Here is a 19,459-nt window from a genome sequence, read left to right as displayed (position 1 = left end):
ATAACACAAACACATATACACATACACGCTCACACACATACACATACACACACATACACACATATACACATGCACACTAATACAAACACACACATATATACACATACACACATATACACATACAGCACTGACATATACACACACACACATATACATGCTCGCACATATACACATACATATACTCACACACATGCATACATATACACACAAACTCATACACACACTTTTTTTCCAGAACCATTTCAGAGTAAGTTGCAAGCATTGAGACATTTCACCCTTAAATACTCAGCCTGTATCTCTCAAGAACCAGGATATTTTCCAACGTAACCACAATATATTCATCACATTCAACACATATAACATTGATACAATACTAATATCTAATAAATACTCCCTATTAAATTTTCTCCAGTTGCCCAATAGCAGCCTATGACTCCCTCACCTCTCCCCTCCCTGGATTCCATCAAGAACCATTCCCTGTATTTAGTTCTTACACTGCCTTATTTCATTTTCTGATTAGCAGTTATTTTGGGCTCTGGCTTGCCTTTTCCGTGTAAAGTGGAAAGTTTTCATTTCAGTTTCAGTTAAAATGGCTAATGGGACTTCCCCGGCGGTCCAGTGGTTAGGACTCTGTGCTTCCAGTGCAGGGGGCACAGGTTCGATCCCTGGTTGGGGAACTAAGATCCCACATGCCATGGGGCGTGGCCAAAAAAATAAAGTAAAATGGCTAATGTTTCTATCAGCTTCTGAACTGGACGGGGCTGATAGGATGGAGAGAAAGCGTGGATTTTCAAATCCAGGCTTGTCACCTGTTAGCTCCGTGGCCTTGAGCAGGTTACTTACCTTCTCTGGGCCTTGGTTGTCTCATCTATAAAATGGGACTAATTCCTGCCTCGCAGGCTTGTCCTGAGGACCCCATGTGCTGAACAGGCCTGACATTGTGCCTGGCCCTTAGGAATGCTCTAGCAACCACAGTAATTATCACTGTTGTTCTGCAACTTCGCCTGGCTTCACAGAGCAAGAAGGAGCTTTGGGGCAGGTTGGAATTTGGGTTGGTGACCTCAGGACAAATTCCTTATCCCAAGCTCATCACCTAAGAATGGTGCTGCGTCCTGCAAACTGCCTGAGCGGCGGCAGAACCATCATTACACCTGTTTTGCTCCTGCTGGTGGAGTGCGGTTCACTAACGCCGAGCCTGGCTCTGGGTGGAGGAGGCCGAAATGTGGAATTTATTAATTAAGGTGGTTGCTCACGAGGCCCTAGAGTCTGGGAGGTTGCGGTTTAATTACTGGGAGTGGAGCTCGTGGAAGTTCTCTCTGGTGCCCCAGCTTTGATGTCGCTGGGGGACCTGAGGTGCCGCCCCAAGTGGGACTCGCAGCCCGGGCTGCAGATGAGGCTCAGGGCTGCCTCCCTCTGCTGAGCGCGTTTCTGTCCACTTACTTGTTTACTGGAGAGCAGTGCAGCATGGGCGGGAGCCTGGACATTCTGGGTTCGAATCCTGCCCCAGAACGGACTAGGACGGACTAGCTGGGTGAGCATAGACTAGTGCCCTCATTTGTAAAACCTTATAGGGATGCTTGTTGCAAAGACTGAATGATTCATGTACGTGGAGGGTTCAGAACAGCGCCCGGCCAACAGCAAGCCAGAATATATGTCAGCTGTTTCTTTAAAGCAGTGTTCTCACCTGGGGGGGATTTTACCCCCCAGGGAGCACATGGCAAAGTCTGGAGACATTCTTGGTTGTCACGACCAAGGGGGAGGTGCTTTTGGCTGGTAGAGCCCAGGGATGCTGCTATATAACCTCCCATGGGTGGCACAGTCACCGCGACAGAGAACGATCCCGCCCAGAACGCCACTAGCGCTGAGGCTGAGAAACCAAGGACTCCGGGCAGCACGTGCAACACGGAAGGAGGTCCTGTTCCTCACCACCCCCACCCTTATCCTTCCTTTGATCCGCTCCCCTCCCCCTCCTCCCCTCGCTGGTGTCCCTCCCGCTGCGCCCAGGGCCCCAGGCCGGCTCCCCCAGGCTTCCCCTGGCTCACCCGCTCACCTGACCACTGACACCTCCTTTTCCCCTCACCCAGCTCGGGTTTTTTATCACAGTACCTATCTCCTTCCTCCTTACTAGGTTATTTACCCACTGATTACTTCTTGTTTATTTCATTTTGTCTGTTCTCCCTTCTCCCTAGAATGTACGTAGGGACTTTCGCCTGTTTTTGCACTGCTGTATCCCAGTCCCAGTAAGTGCTCAGAACGTCTGTTGATTGAATGAATGAATGTGTTCCCCAAAGCCACACGGCTGGTACGTGACATGCCAGGATGTCAGTTCTTCGCCGTCACCCATGTCGCTCCTTCTTCCCAAAGTGCCCCCCCAGCCCCCCGCCCCATCCAGCGCAGCGTCTCCTAGAAGTGCCCCAGATGTTTCCCGGATCTGGTCAGTCACCACGATCTGACTCTGTCTCCAGAACACTTTGTGGATGTGCACGGTGGTACCGACTTCATCTGAAGGACGAGCCTGCCCTGTTTCCAGCCAGGGGCTTCTCTGTGGCCCTGGGAGCCCAGCCCCAGCTGTTGGCCTGTCCTCAGGGCCGTCACCAGCAGACCGGTAGCTGGCACATCACACCCACACCCCCTCCCGCAGCCGCAGTGGCAGTCCAGGCTCCGACACTGCTCCTGTCCCGCAGTTCCACCTGCCGAAGTGTCCCAAGCCCTCCCATCCTCACCGTCCCTTCTCCGTCACCCCGCAGCCCAAGCCCCGGCCCTCACCTGGCCCAGCAGGGACCTTCCCTCCAGCTCCTCCCCATCTCTCCTCCACGCCACAGCCACAGGGGTCTCAGGCGTTTCCCGACTCTCCCGCTTGAACCTCTCCTCACCCCCCTGAGACCCATGTGGTCCAGCACCTTGAGCCCCCTCACCTGCCTCCCTGGCCTCAGCTACACCTTCTTCCTCCAGTTTTCCCAAAGGCCCAGTCTCTTCCTGTTTGAGGACCTTTACACGTGTGTGTGTGTGTGTGTGTGTGTGTGTGTGTGTGTCCCAACCCAGCTCCTCCTGACCTGGGTAACAGCTCAGAAGTCACCTCCAAGGGTTCCTGCCCCCAGGGCAAGGTCAGATTCCCAGCTTCGCGTCCTAGGACACCTTGCACTTACCACCCCCGACCCCCATCATTTATCACCATCTGAGGCTCCATTTACCTGGGTGTGACTTGATTCATGCCTGTCTCCCCTGCTCACTGGGAGCCATCATCACAAGCAGACCATCCCATGCTCGCCTGTGTATCCTCAATGCCCAGCACAGGGCCTGGCATATAATAGGCTGGCATATAATAAAAGATGCTCAGTAATTGTTTGTTCAAAGAATGTCTTTTCCCTCTGCCTGCAGTGCCCTTCCCCATCTTCTCTACCAGCAAACTCCTATTCATCCTTCAAGACCCAGTTTCAGGGTCTTCTGCTGGGATCTGGTCCCTCCCCTTCCTCTGTATTGTCACAGAGCTTTGCACATCCCCTTACGCTGCCACTTACTACACTGTGTTGAGGCCCTGGGTTTTTTTCCTCTCACCTCTGAGCTGCGCATGGGGAGGTGCTGGGCACGGCACATTACATGCAGTTGGCACTCTTGGAAGTGTTTGTGTTTTTAACCTGACCTATCTTTTTGGTTCGTTGTTACGTATAATTTGTGTTGTTTTCCATTTGCCTTGTGCAGTGTGGTTTCCTCAGCCATTCTGGTACCTCCTGGAAGGCAGGCTTAGTGTCACAGCCCCAGCTTTGTATCTCCTGCTCCCTGAGCCTGACACAGGGCTGTGTTCACCTAGAGAGGTTTTATTTTAGTAAATCTTTCTTGAGTCCATGTCATGTCTACTTAAGGTTAAGGGCCCCTTGGCAGTTGAGAGCGCTTGACATCCTTTCCCTCATTCTGGACTGGCTAGATAGTTTGTGGCACCTGATGCAGGACCCCTTGTTAAAAAATTATTCAGAATTGTAAGACGGCGACAGGAGAGCATTCAACCAAGAGTAGGGCCCTTATGAGTGCTCGGACCTGTGCTGGTGCCCAGGCCTCACGCTCATGAAGCCAGCCCTCATCTCCTCGCGTCCTCCGAGGGAGGACACGGTAGAGGTCCTGATTTCCTTTTGACCAGCGGCAAACTGGAGGGCTCAGAGGGCAGTGACTGACCTCAGGTTGCACAGCTGACCATCGACAGAGTAGAACTGGAAACAGAGTCCAGCTCCGGGAGCATGCTCACTGTCTCCACCGGCTCTGGGGCCCCAGGAGCTTTGGTCCTCGGTTTCCTCCTCTGTAAATTGGGAACATTGACCTGATCATCGGGTGGCAAATGGAACAGCTGGTGCGAGTCCCCAGATGGTCCCATCAGGAACCACCACGTCCCATAGGCGCCCTCTCCTTCAAGTCATGAAGCTGAGGTTCCTCTCTGCTTCTTGGACAGTCTGAGCCCTGTAGACAGTAGGAGGCTAATTGGCTGTTGTGATAGTTGGAGAAATTAAACCCCCTCAGAAGTGGGAGAGGGTTGTCTCTTTTCATCTCTTTTTGAAGGAATGTGGGGACTTGGGTAGAAGGTTCCCCAGGGATCCTTGGTATTTCAGTGCTTTGATGTCTGGAGGAATAAAAGAGCAATTAATCGCTATAAATGTCTTTCCCCGTAGGGTAGGCTGAGGGTGGGGGCGTGGCAGTGGCGGGTGACTGCTCTTCCGTCCCAGGGCCATCACTGGTCAACGGGCTCTGCAGACCAGCGACCCGGGGCCAGAGCAGCATCTCCCTGTAGGGGAGGCTTCTAAATCTCACTTCTTCTGGAAAGCACGTTTGCCTCAGCCTCTTGGGTGAGTGAGTAGCAGAGATTGCTGAAGACAGATGGGTTGCACAGCTCCCCTTGGTCCCCTAGAATAGGTTTCTCAATTATCCAAAGACATCTGTCCTCACCGCAGGGCTGAGAGCCAGGAGTCCACCTGTAAACCAAGTGCTCCGAGGCCCACGCACCGCAGTGGAGGGGTGGCCGGGCTGCCACGGGCAGGCGAGACTCCGACCCCCTCGCCGGCACCTCCACCCGCCATCAGCAGCCTCCCTCCTGCCCGGTCAACCTGCAGAGGACCCAAACGACGAGGGTGTGTGTGGAAGGCCAAAGAAGAGAAGAGAATGTTCTCTGATTCCTAGAAGAGGTGTGTTTGGGGCAAGCAGACCTGTGGCCAGACTAGTAGGTTGTAAATTATCTGCATCTGTGTTGTGTGTGTGTGTGTTGTGTGTGTGTGTGTGTGTGTGTGTGTGTGTGTAAACTTATGTTTCCATATACAACTACAGATGTTCCCCAAGCACACAAACACCATGCAGGTCTGAGCACAAAGTGGGCGGAGCGCCGAGGTAGCTGTGCCTGGCTCGTCGTGTTCTTTGGTGGGTGGGATGCCTTCTCGGGCAGGTGCAGGACTTGCCCATCAGCTGCCCGGGAATGATTCACTCTGGTCCTCGACGTCTCCTAGCACGGCTCTCAATCGGCCTTGGTGACTAACCCAAGGGGAGGAGGGTGTGTGGTGACCTGCTTTGGCTGGAAATGATAGTGCATAGCTGCAGTCGGCACCTTATCCCAGGGTGCTGGTGCAAGTTCCTGGGCTGGCCAGACATACAGATACTTCTGGACCGTGCAGGACCCTTGGCCACGAGCTTCCCGCCATCCGCCTGTATCCCACAGCACCAGCCATGGGCTCCTCCTGGCTCCTCCCGTGACCTGGGTTCTGTGTTTCCACAGGGCTGCACCTTCCTCCTTCTCCCCGGCCACAACCTGCCCGTCACAGTTGAGCACGTGTTTTCCTGAAGGTGATTTCCAGAAGCAGGTAAGGACCCCAGGGGAAGGATGTCTGGTAGAGTGGCCATAGAACGGCGTTGAGGAGAGGGCCTTGGGTACCGGCTCTAGGGCTGACCGTGAAGCTAGCACATCTCATATCCTTTCTTCGTCGTCCCTGATAATGCTCATTGCTTCAGCTGTGTGGGTTCTTAGAGTGAGCGCTGCGGCTCTGCTGGTGTCTTCTAGGCTGTTAAGATGTGTAAGGTCTGAATTAATATTTTATATAAGCTCTGTGAATCACACAATTATATGGCATTGTATTTTCATGCAATGTGAACATTGTACAGATGAAAATGTACATTTTAAAACATGAACATTTAAAATGTACCACATTTTTTTTTTTTAATGGACAAAAGTCAAGTGCTGGGACCCATGGGGGAGCGGTGGCTTGTGTACCTATAGGCCTCCCCTGTTGTCTGGCCAAGCCTGAGGTCAGGCAGCATTTACAAGCAGGTGGTAGACCACCCTGGGTATAAATGTATATTCCAATTTACATAAGTGTGGGTGTTAAACAGCATTAGCTTTAAGTTTATAAATAAAAAGGAGTGCAGGTGGCTGTGTTTGTATTTGGGTTCCCCCCACCCCGGCCCCCTGCCTGTCAAAGGGAGGCCAGCTTTCAAAGTCGTTTATCAGAATGGGTCTGACTTCTGCATGTCCTGCTCTCTGGGTCTTTCCTGCACTACCTCCCAGTTCTTCCAAAGTGAGATCAGCTGTTTCCAAGCTGGAGCTCATGTGCATAGAGATGAGGTCCCTCTAATCTCTGGGCAGGAACGTGGTATCTTACCGACGACCTCGATGCCTCCCAGAAAATGCGGTGCGGCCTCCCAGGCCACGAGCCACGTTTGGAACTTGGTATGCGTCCTTCCCAGTGGTTGGGAACCCCTTCCTCACTGTCTTTTACCTACCAACCTTCCTTCAACAGAGATGCAAGCTCAGAACCAACAGAAGTGTGTGGAAGGGGTGTGGGGGGGTGAATGCATCTGTGTGTCTGCAGTGAATGTATGGCCCTCAGTTTCTCTGAAGTGCATTTGTCCCAATCAGGCGTAATTTTCTGGAATCACGCCCACTTTCGCGTAAGCCGTGGATATCTGTGGCACAACATCCACTTAGCCACAAGCCTCTCCCCTCGCCTTTCGTTTGCATAGTTGATAGTTGCCTGTTTCTTTCCATTTTCCGTTTTTTGGCTCATGTATGCCTTTCCCTGTTTAGCTTCCAGAATGTTATATCTTAAGAGAGGGAGCAGGTCTGTCTCTGACTTGGGCAGTTAACACTGAGAGATTTTCTTAGGATTTAGGATGGAAGCTCCACCATCTTAGGCGGTGGTGTGTTTATGGGGTCGCCTGGAGACCATAACCGAGAAGCAGCGTTACCTTACCTTCGGCTGTCACAGCTGAGGACTGAATGAATAATTATTGTGTCCAAATTCTTTGCAGTTTGGACTTAGGTAATTTAAACACATTTTAGTGGAGATCAGTTCTTGATCCCTACAGGGAAGAATAAGAATTCTCAAGTGAAGTTAATCTGATGTGTGTCAAAACTGTGATGAAAAGTTAACCGCATGTTCACTTGGATAGGCACCAAACTCAAACACACTGTAATACACTTGCAGCATACCAGCGACTGAAAGGTCGTTGTTTTTTGGGTTGATTGTGATTTATTCTCTTCAATTATTTCCTTCACATTGGCACTCTTGATGCAGCTTCTGTTTAGGACGGAATTATGTAAACAGGTCCCGATGTTCTCGTCCATCAGGATTGGAGCGTGGAGGGCAGGAACACGTGTTTATGCCGCAGTCGGCCCTGACCCATCCCTGGGTGTTCTTTCTGTCAAGCAGCAGGGTGGAGTCAGCTCAAACTAGAGCTCGAAGAATCCTAGAAGACTAGAATTTTTAGGAACGGCAGGAGTCCTCCCAAGGCAAGGAGAAACAGTTTAAGAACTGGTCTCTGCCAGGGAAGTGTGAACAGGGAGTGACCTGGCCCCAAAGACCCATTCAGGCACCAACGACACCCCAGGCCCATGGCTGGGTGTGTGAGGCCCCCTGGTAATCACAGTGTGAGTGTGGTGTGTCCCCGGGGATAGTGGAGCTGCAGTGGAACAGCACCGGTCTCTACGGGGCGCCAAGGGTAGGATTGTTGGGAGGAGCAAAGTTCTGTGAAATAGACCCCGTGCAAAATGATTGACACGGGCACCCACACACACTCACTCCTGTGGGTTCTGAGCCCTCATACCCCTGTTGGAGGAAGCTTGGCTGGTCAGGAAAGGACAGTGAGGAAGGGGCTCTCAACCTCTGTGAAGCCAGCATCCCGAGGTCCTGGGACGCACAGCAAAACCAGAGACATATCCTTGCCTGGGTAGAGCTGGCCCCTAAATGGGGGGATAGAGCTTGCTCTGGGACCCAGGACTGGGGGTGGTTTGTGACAGTAGGACCACTACGAAGCCTTGAACCAGAAGGGCCTTTGGGGGGCTTGTGTTGGGGGCCGAGGGCGTGGGGGGTGAGGGGGAAGTAGCGGGGAGGGGGTAGGGGAGCGGGTGGGTGTGGCCCTGGAGCTCTGGTTCTTTTGTGTGTGGCGACACCTAGTGGCCAGTCCCTTGTCTTCCACAAGGAGAGGGCCAACTGACCATTAGCCCTTGGACACAGGTCGGAATCGGAAGACTTTTACCCCTGGAAGCCCTAATTCCCAGTTTGAAGGCTTCATGGAGCATTTCAGATGACCTTGGAGAACACGACAGCCCAAGGCATACAAAATAGTCAGGAATGAGAGTCTTTGGAAAAGCTAAATCTGGTTATGGAGACTGGATTAGGGACTTGCATTTGACCATAAGTGATGTGGAGATGGTAGGGGGTGGAAGCCCAGACCCCACAGGCTGTCTGGGTTCTCTCTTCAGCCAGCTGGGCCAGGGCTGCGGGTAGACGGGGCAAGAGAAGGAGCCACGGCCCCGGCCCTCCAACAGGTGCAGGAAGACAGTGAGCGAGCACCCCGGCAGGTGCTCTAGGAAGCGGACGAGGGACTTCCCTGGTGGTCCAGTGGTTAAGATTCCATGCTCCCAATGCAGGGGGCACGGTTTCAGTCCCTGGTTGGGGAACTAAGATTTGCATGCTTCATGGTGCGGCCTAAAAATAAAACAAAAGAAAAAGAAACTGGGACGTGACCGGACCACGTGCCCAAGAGGGCCTGGGTGGGGCGCACGACCTGCTTCGGTCATGCAGTCAGGAAAGGCTCCCCAGGAAGGCATCTAAGCGAGCGGAAAAGAAGCCAGTTCCAGGCCTGGGGACCCCAGTGCAAAGGCTGCTGGGGAGGAGCTTCTTGGCAGGTCCTAGAAACAGACCGGGGGCCAGTGAGACAGAGGGGAGGAGTGGGAGCAAGAGGCAAGGCCAGCCGTGTGGGGTCCTGGCAAGGGCGTGAAGCGTATCCTGGGGTAGGTTGGAGTGGGGAGAAATGTCATCCGTTCTGGCTTTTAAAAAGATCATTCCGGTTAGATAGCCTCATCCACCAGAGGGCAGACAGCAGAAGCAAGAAGAACTACAATCCTGCAGCCTGTGGAACAAAAACCACATTCACAGAAAGATAGACAAGATGAAAAGGCAGAGGGCTATGTATCAGATGAAGGAACAAGATAAAACCCCAGAAAAACAACTAAATGAAGTGGAGGTAGGCAACCTTCCAGAAAAAGAATTCAGAATAATGATAGTGAAGATGATCCAGGACCTCGGAAAAAGAATGGAGGCAAAGATTGAGAAGATGCAAGAAATGTTTAACAAAGACCTAGAAGAACTAAAGAACAAACACCTAGATGAATTAAAGAACAAAGAAACAGAGATGAACAATACAATAACTGAAATGAAAAATACACTAGAAGGAATCAATAGCAGAATAACTGAGGCAGAAGAACGGATAAGTGACCTGGAAGACAGAATGGTGGAATTCACTGCCGTGGAACAGAATAAAGAAAAAAGAATGAAAAGAAATGAAGACAGCCTAAGAGACCTCTGGGACAACATTAAACGCAACAACATTCGCATTATAGGGGTCCCAGAAGAAGAGAGAGAGAAACGACCAGAGAAAATATTTGAAGAGACTATAGTCAAAAACTTCCCTAACATGGGAAAGGAAATAGCCACCCAAGTCCAGGAAGCACAGCGAGTCCCATACAGGATAAACCCAAGGAGAAACATGCCGAGACACATAGTAATCAAATTGGCAAAAATTAAAGACAAAGAAAAATTATTGAAAGTAGTAAGGGAAAAATGACAAATAACATACAAGGGAACTCCCATAAGGTTAACAGCTGATTTCTCAGCAGAAACTCTACAGGCCAGAAGGGAGTGGTATGATATACTTAAAGCGATGAGAGGGAAGAACCTACAACCAAGATTACCCGGCAAGGATCTCATCCAGATTCGATGGAGAAATCAAAAGCTCTACAGACAAGCAAAAGCTAAGAGAATTCAGCACCACCAAACCAGCTCTAAAACAAATGCTGAAGGAACTTCTCTAAGTGGGAAACACAAGAGAAGAAAAGGACCTACAAAAACAAACCCAAAACAATTAAGACAATGGTCATAGGAACATACATACCGATAATTACCTTAAACGTGAATGGATTAAATGCTCCAACCAAAAGACACAGGCTCGCTGAATGGATACAAAAACAAGACCCATCTATATGCTGCCTACAAGAGACCCACTTCAGACCTAGGGACACATACAGACTGAAAGTGAGGGGATGGGAAAAGATAGTCCATGCAAATGGAAATCAAAAGAAAACTGGAGTAACAATACTCATATCAGATAAAATAGACTTTAAAATAAAGAATGCTACAAGAGACAAGGAAGGACACTACATAATGATCAAGGGATCAATCCAAGAAGAAGATATAACAATTATAAATATATATGCACCCAACATAGGAGCATCTCAATACATAAGGCAACTGCTAACAGCTATAAAAGAGGAAATTGACAGTAACACAATCATAGTGGGGGACTTTAACACCTCACTTACACCAATGGACAGATCATCCAAAATGAAAATAAATAAGGAAACAGAAGCTTTAAATGACACAATAGACCAGATAGATATAATTGATATTTATAGGACATTCCATCCAAAAACAGCAGATTACACTTTCTTCTCAAGTGCGCACAGAACATTCTCCAGGATAGATCACATCTTGGGTCACAAATCAAGCCTCAGTAAATTTAAGAAAATTGAAATCATATCAAGCATCTTTTCTGACCACAACGCTATGAGATTAGAAATGAATTACAGAGAAAAAAACGTAAAAAACACAAACTCATGGAGGCTAAACACTACGTCACTAAATAACCAAGAGATCACTGAAGAAATCAAAGAGGAAATCAAAAAATACCTAGAGACAAATGACAATGAAAACACGATGATCCAAACAAAACCTATGGGATGCAGCAAAAGCGGTTCTAAGAGGGAAGTTTATAGCTATACAAGCCTACCTCAAGAAACAAGAAAAATCTCAAGTAAACAATCTAACCTTACACCTAAAAGAGCTAGAGAAAGAAGAACAAACAAACCCAAAGTTAGCAGAAGGAAAGAAATCAAAGATCAGAGCAGAAATAAATGAAATAGAAACAAAGAAAACAATAGCAAAGATCAATACAACTAAAAGCTGGTTCTTTGAGAAGATAAACAAAATTGATAAACCATTAGCCAGACTCATCAAGAAAAAGAGGGAGAGGACTCAAATCAATAAAATTAGAAATGAAAAAGGAGAAGTTACAACAGACACTGCAGAAATACAAAGCATCCTAAGAGACTACTACAAGCAACTCTATGACAATAAATTGGACAACCTGGAAGAAATGGACAAATTCTTAGAAAGGTATAACCTTCCAAGACTGAACCAGGAAGAAATAGAAAATATGAACAGACCAATCACAAGTAGTGAAATTGAAACTGTGATTAAAAATCTTCCAACAAACAAAAGTCCAGGACCAGATGGCTTCACAGGTGAATTCTATCAAACATTTAGAGAAGAGCTAACACCCATCCTTCTCAAACTCTTCCAAAAAATTGCAGAGGAAGGAACACTCCCAAACTCATTCTATGAGGCCACCATCACCCTGATACCAAAACCAAAGATACTACAAAAAAAGAGAATTACAGAGCAATATCACTGATAAATATAGATGCAAAAATCCTCAACAAAATACTAGCAAACAGAATCCAAAGGATCATACACCATGATCAAGTGGGATTTATCCCAGGGATGCAAGGATTCTTCAATATACGCAAATCAATCAGTGTGATACACCATATTAACAGATTGAAGAATAAAAACCATTTGATCATCTCAATAGATGCAGAAAAAGCTTTTGACAAAATTCAACACCCATTTATGATAAAAACTCTCCAGAAAGTGGGCATAGAGGGAAGCTACCGCCACATAATAAAGGCCATATATGACAAACCCACAGCAAACATCATTCTCAATGGTGAAAAACTGAAAGCATTTCCTCTAAGATCAGGAACAAGACAAGGATGTCCACTCTCACCACTATTATTCAACATAGTTTTGGAAGTCCTAGCCACTGCAATCAGAGAAGAAAAAGAAATAAAAGGAATACAAATTGGAAAAGAAGAAGTAAAACTGTCACTGTTTGCAGATGACATGATACTATACGTAGAGAATCCTAAAGATGCCACCAGAAAACTACTAGAGCTAATCAATGAATTTGGTAAAGTTGCAGGATACAAAATTAATGCACAGAAATCTCTTGCATTCCTATACACTAATGATGAAAAGTCTGAAAGAGAAATTAAGGAAACACTCCCATTTACCATTGCAACAAAAAGAATAAAATACCTAGGAATAAACCTACCTTGGGAGACAGAAGACCTGTATGCAGAAAACTGTAAGACACTGATGAAAGAAATTAAAGATGATACCAACAGGTGGAGAGAGATACCGTGTTCTTGGAATGGAAGAATCAATATTGGGAAAATGACTATACTACCCAAAGCAATCTACAGATTCAGTGCAATCCCTATCAAATTACCAATGGCATTTTTTACGGAACTAGAACAAAAAATCTTAAAATTTGTATGGAGACACAAAAGACCCCGAATAGCCAAAGTGGTCTTGAGGGAAAAAAACGGAGCTGGAGGAATCAGACTCCCTAACTTCAGACTATACTACAATGCTACAGTAATCAAGACAATATGGTACTGGCACAAAAACAGAAACATCGATCAATGGAACAAGATAGAAAGCCCAGAGGTAAACCCACGCACCTATGGTCAACTAATCTATGACAAAGGAGGCAAGGATATGTATACAATGGAGAAAAGACAGTCTCTTCAATAAATGGTGCTGGGAAAACTGTACAGCTACATGTAAAATAATGAAATTAGAACACTCCCTAACACCATACACAAAAATAAACTCAAAATGGATTCGAGACCTAAATGTAAGACCGGACACTATAAAATTCTTAGAGGAAAAGATAAGAAGAACACTCTTTGACATAAATCACAGCAAGATCTTTTTTGATCCACCTCCTAGAGTAATGGAAATAAAAATAAAAATAAACAAATGGGACCTAACGAAACTTAAAAGCTTTTGCATAGCAAAGGAAACCATAAACAAGACTAAAAGACAACCCTCAGAATGGGAGAAAATATTTGCAAACGAATCAACAAAGGATTCATCTTCAAAATATATAAACAGCTCATGCAGCTCAATATTAAAGAAACAGCCCAATCCAAAAATGGGCAGAAGACGTAAGTAGACATTTCTCCAAAGAAGACATACAGATGGCCAAGAAGCACATGAAAAGCTGCTCAACATCATAATTATTAGAGAAATGCAAATCAAAACTACAATGAGGTACCACCTCACACCAGTTAAAATGGGCATCATCAGAAAATCTACAAACAACAAATACTGGAGAGGGTGTGGAGTTACTAGTTGTTAATTAGACCCTTTTCTGAGCCAGGGGGAGGTGGCAGGGGAGCAGACAGTAGAAGAGGGAGCCTGGGCTTTGGTGGTGGAAAGGAAGGCCCTGTAAGGAGACGGCACTGCATTGAGTGCACAGCTGCTATGTTTTTTGCACCTACGTATTGCTACGCAATACGCGTTTTGCCCTATTGTGCAGGCTTTTAGGGCCGGAGCCCCTGTTAGCTTCTGGGGACTGAGCGGTTGACAGGAGCCTCTAGGGAGGCTGCTGCCCAGGGCTCTGGCACCTTTCTGAGTCTGCCCTTCACCTGGGAGAGCCTGCTGGTCCAAGGCTTGCTGGACCCTGAGGGATGGATGGTGTGAGGAGTGCCCTTGGCCCGCAAGCCCGGCTCCCTTGGTCCTCCGAGCGCAGCTCCTTGGCACCAGGGCTGCCAGGGCTCCACCCCCACCAGCTGCTGCGTTATTTCTGACTCATCCAGGAGTTACAAGTGTGTAACCCAAACCCCTCCACGCCCGGCTTTCTCCCCCCCCCCACCCCAGCTCCTCCTGGAGGGAGGAAACCCTGGGACTTCTCTCCTGGGACCTTTCTGCAGGTCGGGTCCCTGTTGCACCTGGACGCAGCTGCCGCGTGCAGGAGCCACCCTGTGACAGGTGGGTGGGCTTGTGAGGGTGGCGGCAGCGAGCCCGGGCGGGTGTCTGTGCCTGCAGCCCCGGGCTCGCCGTCCCCATCGAGGGACTCCTTGGAGCCCAGCCCAGGAGGCAGCCTCTTGAACTCGTCAGGGACTTTTGCAGAGGGAGCTGTCTTGGTGTTTGGGGGCTGGGTACTGATCCCATGGCTTCTGCAGCTACAGGCCCCAGCCGGCTGCCTCTGATCACGTCACTTTGCTCCTTATGGAAGTTGCTGGCTTTGAAAGACGGGGACACTTTGGGTTTCATGCAGCACATCTCCTGGGCTCATAGCAGGAGCCTTGCTGAGGGGTGGCTGGAAGGTATAGCTGGCCAGAAGTCTGGGTCAGCTCAGCCCCCTGGGCCTGACAGCTCCACACACAGAGGGGGCTGGCCACCAGCACCTGCTCCGGGGAGATCCCTGCTCAGTCTGGCTGTCGGGCCAGCAGGCGTGAGGGAGGAACGGGCAACTCGCCTCCTGCTCTGGGCTCTCAGAAACGAGCCCCTGATGCAACATGGGCGGCCTGACAACTCGTGCCTGTATGCGGGTATGTCTTGTCCTGACACCGCCCCACCCCATGCTTCTCCTTGCTCTGCAGGAGTCCCCAGAGCTGACCAGGGGATGAACCGCGAGGGGGCCCCCGGGAAGAGTCCGGAGGAGATGTACATTCAGCAGAAGGTCCGAGTGCTGCTTATGCTGAGGAAGATGGGCTCCAACGTGAGTGCCTTTGGGGTGTCGAGCAGCAGGCTCCCCAGGGAGGGTGCCTGATGCAGGCGGGCAGAGGGGCTGTAACCACCTTCTGTAGCAGCTGTGGTCTGGGGAAGGGGATGCCAGGCCTCTGGCTTGGCTGTGGCTAATTCAGGCTCTCGGGCACAGACACCAGCATGTCCAGTTCGGCAGGCCCTGCTGGGGCAGTCTTCCCACCCCCTGTGCCAAGTTTGGGCCAAGCGGGTGAGGGTTCTAAAGGCCCTGACCTTCCTTTCCTTCCCTCTCCCAAGAGTCTTCTCTTCCAGGGGTGACCGGGGGGCAGGACAGCCACCGAGAGGGCAGCAGATGTGCAGTGGCCCTTCTCAGCAGGAGAGGGAGGGGCTCCCCAAGCAGGGCCTGCCCTACGCTGGAATCCCCGTCCCCGATCTGATCCCGGTGGCGAGGCCTGTGGGCCCCATGGACCGAGTTTCAGGGGTGGGAGCAGAGGGGAGAGGGTGCTCAGCCTGGAACTAAAAGGTCAGTTCTCAACAGTAGAGGCCCAGGGAGCGGGTGCGGGCCACCCTTCACCCGGCCCTCTCGCCCTTGCAGCTGACGGCCAGCGAGGAGGAGTTCCTGCGCACCTACGCGGGGGTGGTCAGTAGCCAGCTCAGCCAGCTGCCCCAGCACTCCATCGACCAGGGTGAGTCCAGAGTCGAGGGCCCGTGTGGCCAGCGACAGCAAGCTGTGGTTCCTTTAGAAAGCGTAGCTCCAGCCCTTCCAGATGGGTGGTCCGTGAGAGAGAGATTTCGGGGCTGCGGCTGCCTCACCCACAGGGCTGAGCCCCGGGTGGCGTCAGCGTCTAGACGTGGAGCCTCCAGAGCCTCCAGGCGGTCCCTTCTCCTTCCCCAGCTGGGAGCCAAGGACCCAACCAGGTAATGGGGGGGATCCCTTTCTAGGCCTGGGGGAGGAAGAGGAAGAAATGGAGGTGTCTGGGGGCCCCATAGCTGCAGAGGCTCTGGTGGCTGCATTTCTTTAACCTTTGCCTGCCCCCTGCCCCCACCCCACCCCCGCCCCCGCCGCCAGTACCCTGTTCAGGACAAGGAAACCACCCTCGTGTGCAGGGGTCTAGGTGCGGGCTGCACGGTGGCTGCTGTGTTCCTGGCTGTGCCCGGGGAGGTGGCCCCAGTGGCCCTGGAGGTCTCCATGTGCCCAAGGGAGTGATTTCTCTTTTGAGTACCCTCAGCCAGTTGTAATAATGGTAACACTGAGTGTTTACTGTCTAGCAGGCTCGAGCTGCCAGCTGTATTACTTCTACTTAGCAGGCAAGGAAACTGGGGTTCAGAAGCAATAAGCCACTGCAGCCAGTTACTGGGGGGCCCAGGATGCAAACCTGCAGCCCGATTGCAGGGCTGGGTTTGTCTCTGTCTGTCCTGGAGCTGCAGGAAGCTGCTGGGCACTTAATGGGCTCTCCCTTTCTGGAAGCCTTATCCTGACCCTGTAGCCCAGGACCCTGACCACCAATTTCCAATTGCTTGGAATTCTTGGCCGTTAAATCATGCCACCGGTGGCCTGTCTGGTGTGAGCGGGCCCCCAGGAGCAGAGTGCTGATGGGCGTGTTTGCTGACCCCTGAGGCCGGGGAGGCGAGCAGACCTGGCACACGGGACTGCTTTTCCTGAGGCTGCCCTTGTTCTCCTGGATGTCACACGCAGGGCTCTGCCCTGGCGCAGGGCCCGGTTCCCGAGCTCTGACGCTGGGCGTGACCCGGCCTGTGCGCCCAAGTCAGCAGAAATGTACAGGGTGTTCCCGTGGCCCCAGCAGCTCCCGGGGACAGCCGCTCGCCCGGGCCACCCTCGTGCCGCAGCCTGTCTGCGCCAGCTGGGCTGTCAGCCACCGCTGGGGAGGAGATAAGGGGTGTGGAGTCTGCCCCCCCCGCAACCCCGTCCTGGGATATTTCTTCTGGGAGAGGTCTTTTCTCCTCCAGGGCTGATCTGGGTTTTAGCGTGGCTCCCTCTCCGCTGCTCCCGAACCGTATTCACTTGAAACCCTCAGGCTTCTGAGTCCCTGGGGCATCACCTTTTCTCCCAGCCTGGTCTTGGGTCACTGGGTTACCCTGAATTTGAGCTGCAGGGGTAAGAATGCCTCTAAGTAGAAAGCTGTTAGTGGGAAAAAATCAAAAGAAGCTATAGAACTGTGTGTCAATATAGAAAACACCACCACGTACACTCCCCACCCCCCGCCCATATACACACACTCACGAATGTATGTGTATAGAACAAAAGAAGCTGAAAGAATATTTACCAGGTTGTTTATAGAAAATTTTGGTAGAGGGTGGAACCACATAAGGGACTTTGACTTTCCAAGTCACACATTTTTTTGTAAAACTAATTTTTTTAACATTGCACGTACATTTCTTTTACAATAAGGGAAGGTTTTTTTAAGATTCTGAATGTTTTTGTGGTTTCCTATTTTTCTTTTCTTTTTTTTTAACTTTTTATTTTATATTGGAGTTTAGTTGATTAACAATGTGTTCGTTTTAGGTGTTGGTTTTCTATTTTTCTTTTTCTTTTTTTTTTAATTGAAGTATAGTTGATTTACAATGTTGTGTTAATTTCTACTGTACAGCAAAGTGATTTAGTTATACATATATATATATATATATATATACATTCTTTTTTAAAATATTCTTTTCCATTATGGTTTATCATAGGATATTGAATATAGTTCTCTGTGCTCTACAGTAGGACCTTGTTGTTTAAAGGGGAAGTTTTAAAAAGTGTTTTTAAGAGAACTGTTTTTGTCTTGCTCAGCTAAACCAACAACTGAAAATAAAAATGAGCTCTGCTGAGTTATTTAAGGCGGCCACGGTGACCTCACCTGGCCTGAAACTGCTGAGCAGTCAGGAGTGAGCCGTGGGCATGTGGGTGTGATTTCGTGGCCCTGGAATCCGGGCCCTCCTGGGTGTGGGGCGTCCACAGACAGACAGGCTGGCCTTGGGTACTTCTCTCTCCGGGAAGCAGGCTCCTGGGAGTGAACCTGGAGCCGGGTGAGAATCTCTGGGGAGACGGTTCTCTGCTGCTGGGCTGCCCTTCAGTCTGCCCCTCGCCCCACAGTCACCTCCAGCGACAAGCCTCACAGGCATACTGTATTTTCTTTGTGCCAACAAAACAGCAAGCAGTCCAGTCTCTCCCACTATGGAGGTTCAAGCCTGAGAGCAGGACCCTACATTTCTGCCCACGCCATGGGGCCACATGGGGCTTTGATAAAATTCTAGCCCGCCCACCTTCCCCGTTGGCAGAGCCGACCTCAGCTGATGCCACAGGGCATGTTGCTGTCAGAGTCTCAGGTGCCACCCAGGTGGCAAGAGCCCTGGATCATTGCTTCCAGTGCTCAGGACCCCAGCATGAAAGGCCCAGAAAGGCCTAGGAGCATTCGGGGTGATGGGCAGGACCGTCCCATAGAAGCCTGGTGTGAGCGCCTCCTGCCACTAGGCGGCACTGTCTCTCAGCAAATGCCTGTGCTCTGCTCCGCCGGATCCCGCAACTCTGACCTATGCTGTTCCAGCTGCCCTCAGTAGGGGGCCTGAGGCCGCCCCACCAATGGGTCAGTGCTTGGCCATCCGTCCCGGGGTCCTGCCCACCACCTTGGACTGGCACACGCTTCCCCTCTGGGGCTGGAGGGGTCTGGTACCGGGAGCACTGCTTGCCCTCCCCAGACCCAGGTAGGAGAGCAGCAGGCTGGGCATCCCTCAACCCACGCCTCCCGGCCGCCCCGCATCCCATTCTTCCCTCGGTGAACACGTGTTCAGTATCTGCTGGGTCCAGGTAGGTGCTGGAGACCCTGGTGCACGGGCCTGCACCATAGCGCCTCACCAAATGGTTCCAGGAGAGGGCCCCAGAGGCCCCCCAGTACTGCACTGGACAGTGGGTAGACCTGCCTGGCCTGTGCTCCTCCAAGACCACCCTCGAAAGCCTCCTTCTGGAAGCCCTCCTGTCCCTCCCTTGTCTTCCATGAGACCCCTCTCTCTCTCTCCCCCCTCCCCCATTTTCTGCCTCTCTGCTCACTGCCTCCCGCCCTCCCCCCCCCAGCGCCTCCTTTCCCCTCACCATGGTCATGCTGGTGTTCTCCATATTCTGTCTTCTCTTCTCAGTGTCACACGCTCTCCCTGGGAGGTCACACATACTCCCGTGACTCCAACAGAGCTCTGGTCGACGCCTTCGAGATACACCCCCTCAGCCCAGACCCCCTGCTGACCCCCAGATTGATGTGCACTCTCTACTGGCCTCTGGCTGCACACGCCCCACATTCAGCAGGTCCAGGGTCATAACCTCT

At 50.6% G+C, this 19,459-nt stretch overlaps 1 protein-coding gene across 2 annotated transcripts in view; it reads left to right on the top strand.

Moving 5' to 3' along the window:
* CTNNBIP1 (catenin beta interacting protein 1) overlaps positions 1-19,459 on the top strand; it is a 51,484-nt gene that overhangs the window by 17,423 nt on the left and 14,602 nt on the right. The window contains exons 2-5 of one of the 2 annotated variants that reach the window (XM_068538843.1): positions 4,935-5,165; positions 5,747-5,831; positions 15,041-15,159; positions 15,739-15,829. In XM_068538843.1, the coding sequence (XP_068394944.1) occupies positions 15,064-15,159; positions 15,739-15,829 (187 nt within the window). In that variant the 5' untranslated portion in view covers positions 4,935-5,165; positions 5,747-5,831; positions 15,041-15,063. The remainder of the gene's footprint in view (positions 1-4,934; positions 5,166-5,746; positions 5,832-15,040; positions 15,160-15,738; positions 15,830-19,459) is intronic. The other variant, XM_068538844.1, reaches the window with a different exon arrangement.

Source organism: Eschrichtius robustus, chromosome 3, assembly GCF_028021215.1.
Source record: "Eschrichtius robustus isolate mEscRob2 chromosome 3, mEscRob2.pri, whole genome shotgun sequence".
Classification (NCBI taxonomy): domain Eukaryota; kingdom Metazoa; phylum Chordata; class Mammalia; order Artiodactyla; family Eschrichtiidae; genus Eschrichtius; species Eschrichtius robustus.
The sequence above is the reverse complement of the archived record's forward strand: the minus strand, read 5'-3'. Positions and strand labels throughout refer to the sequence as shown.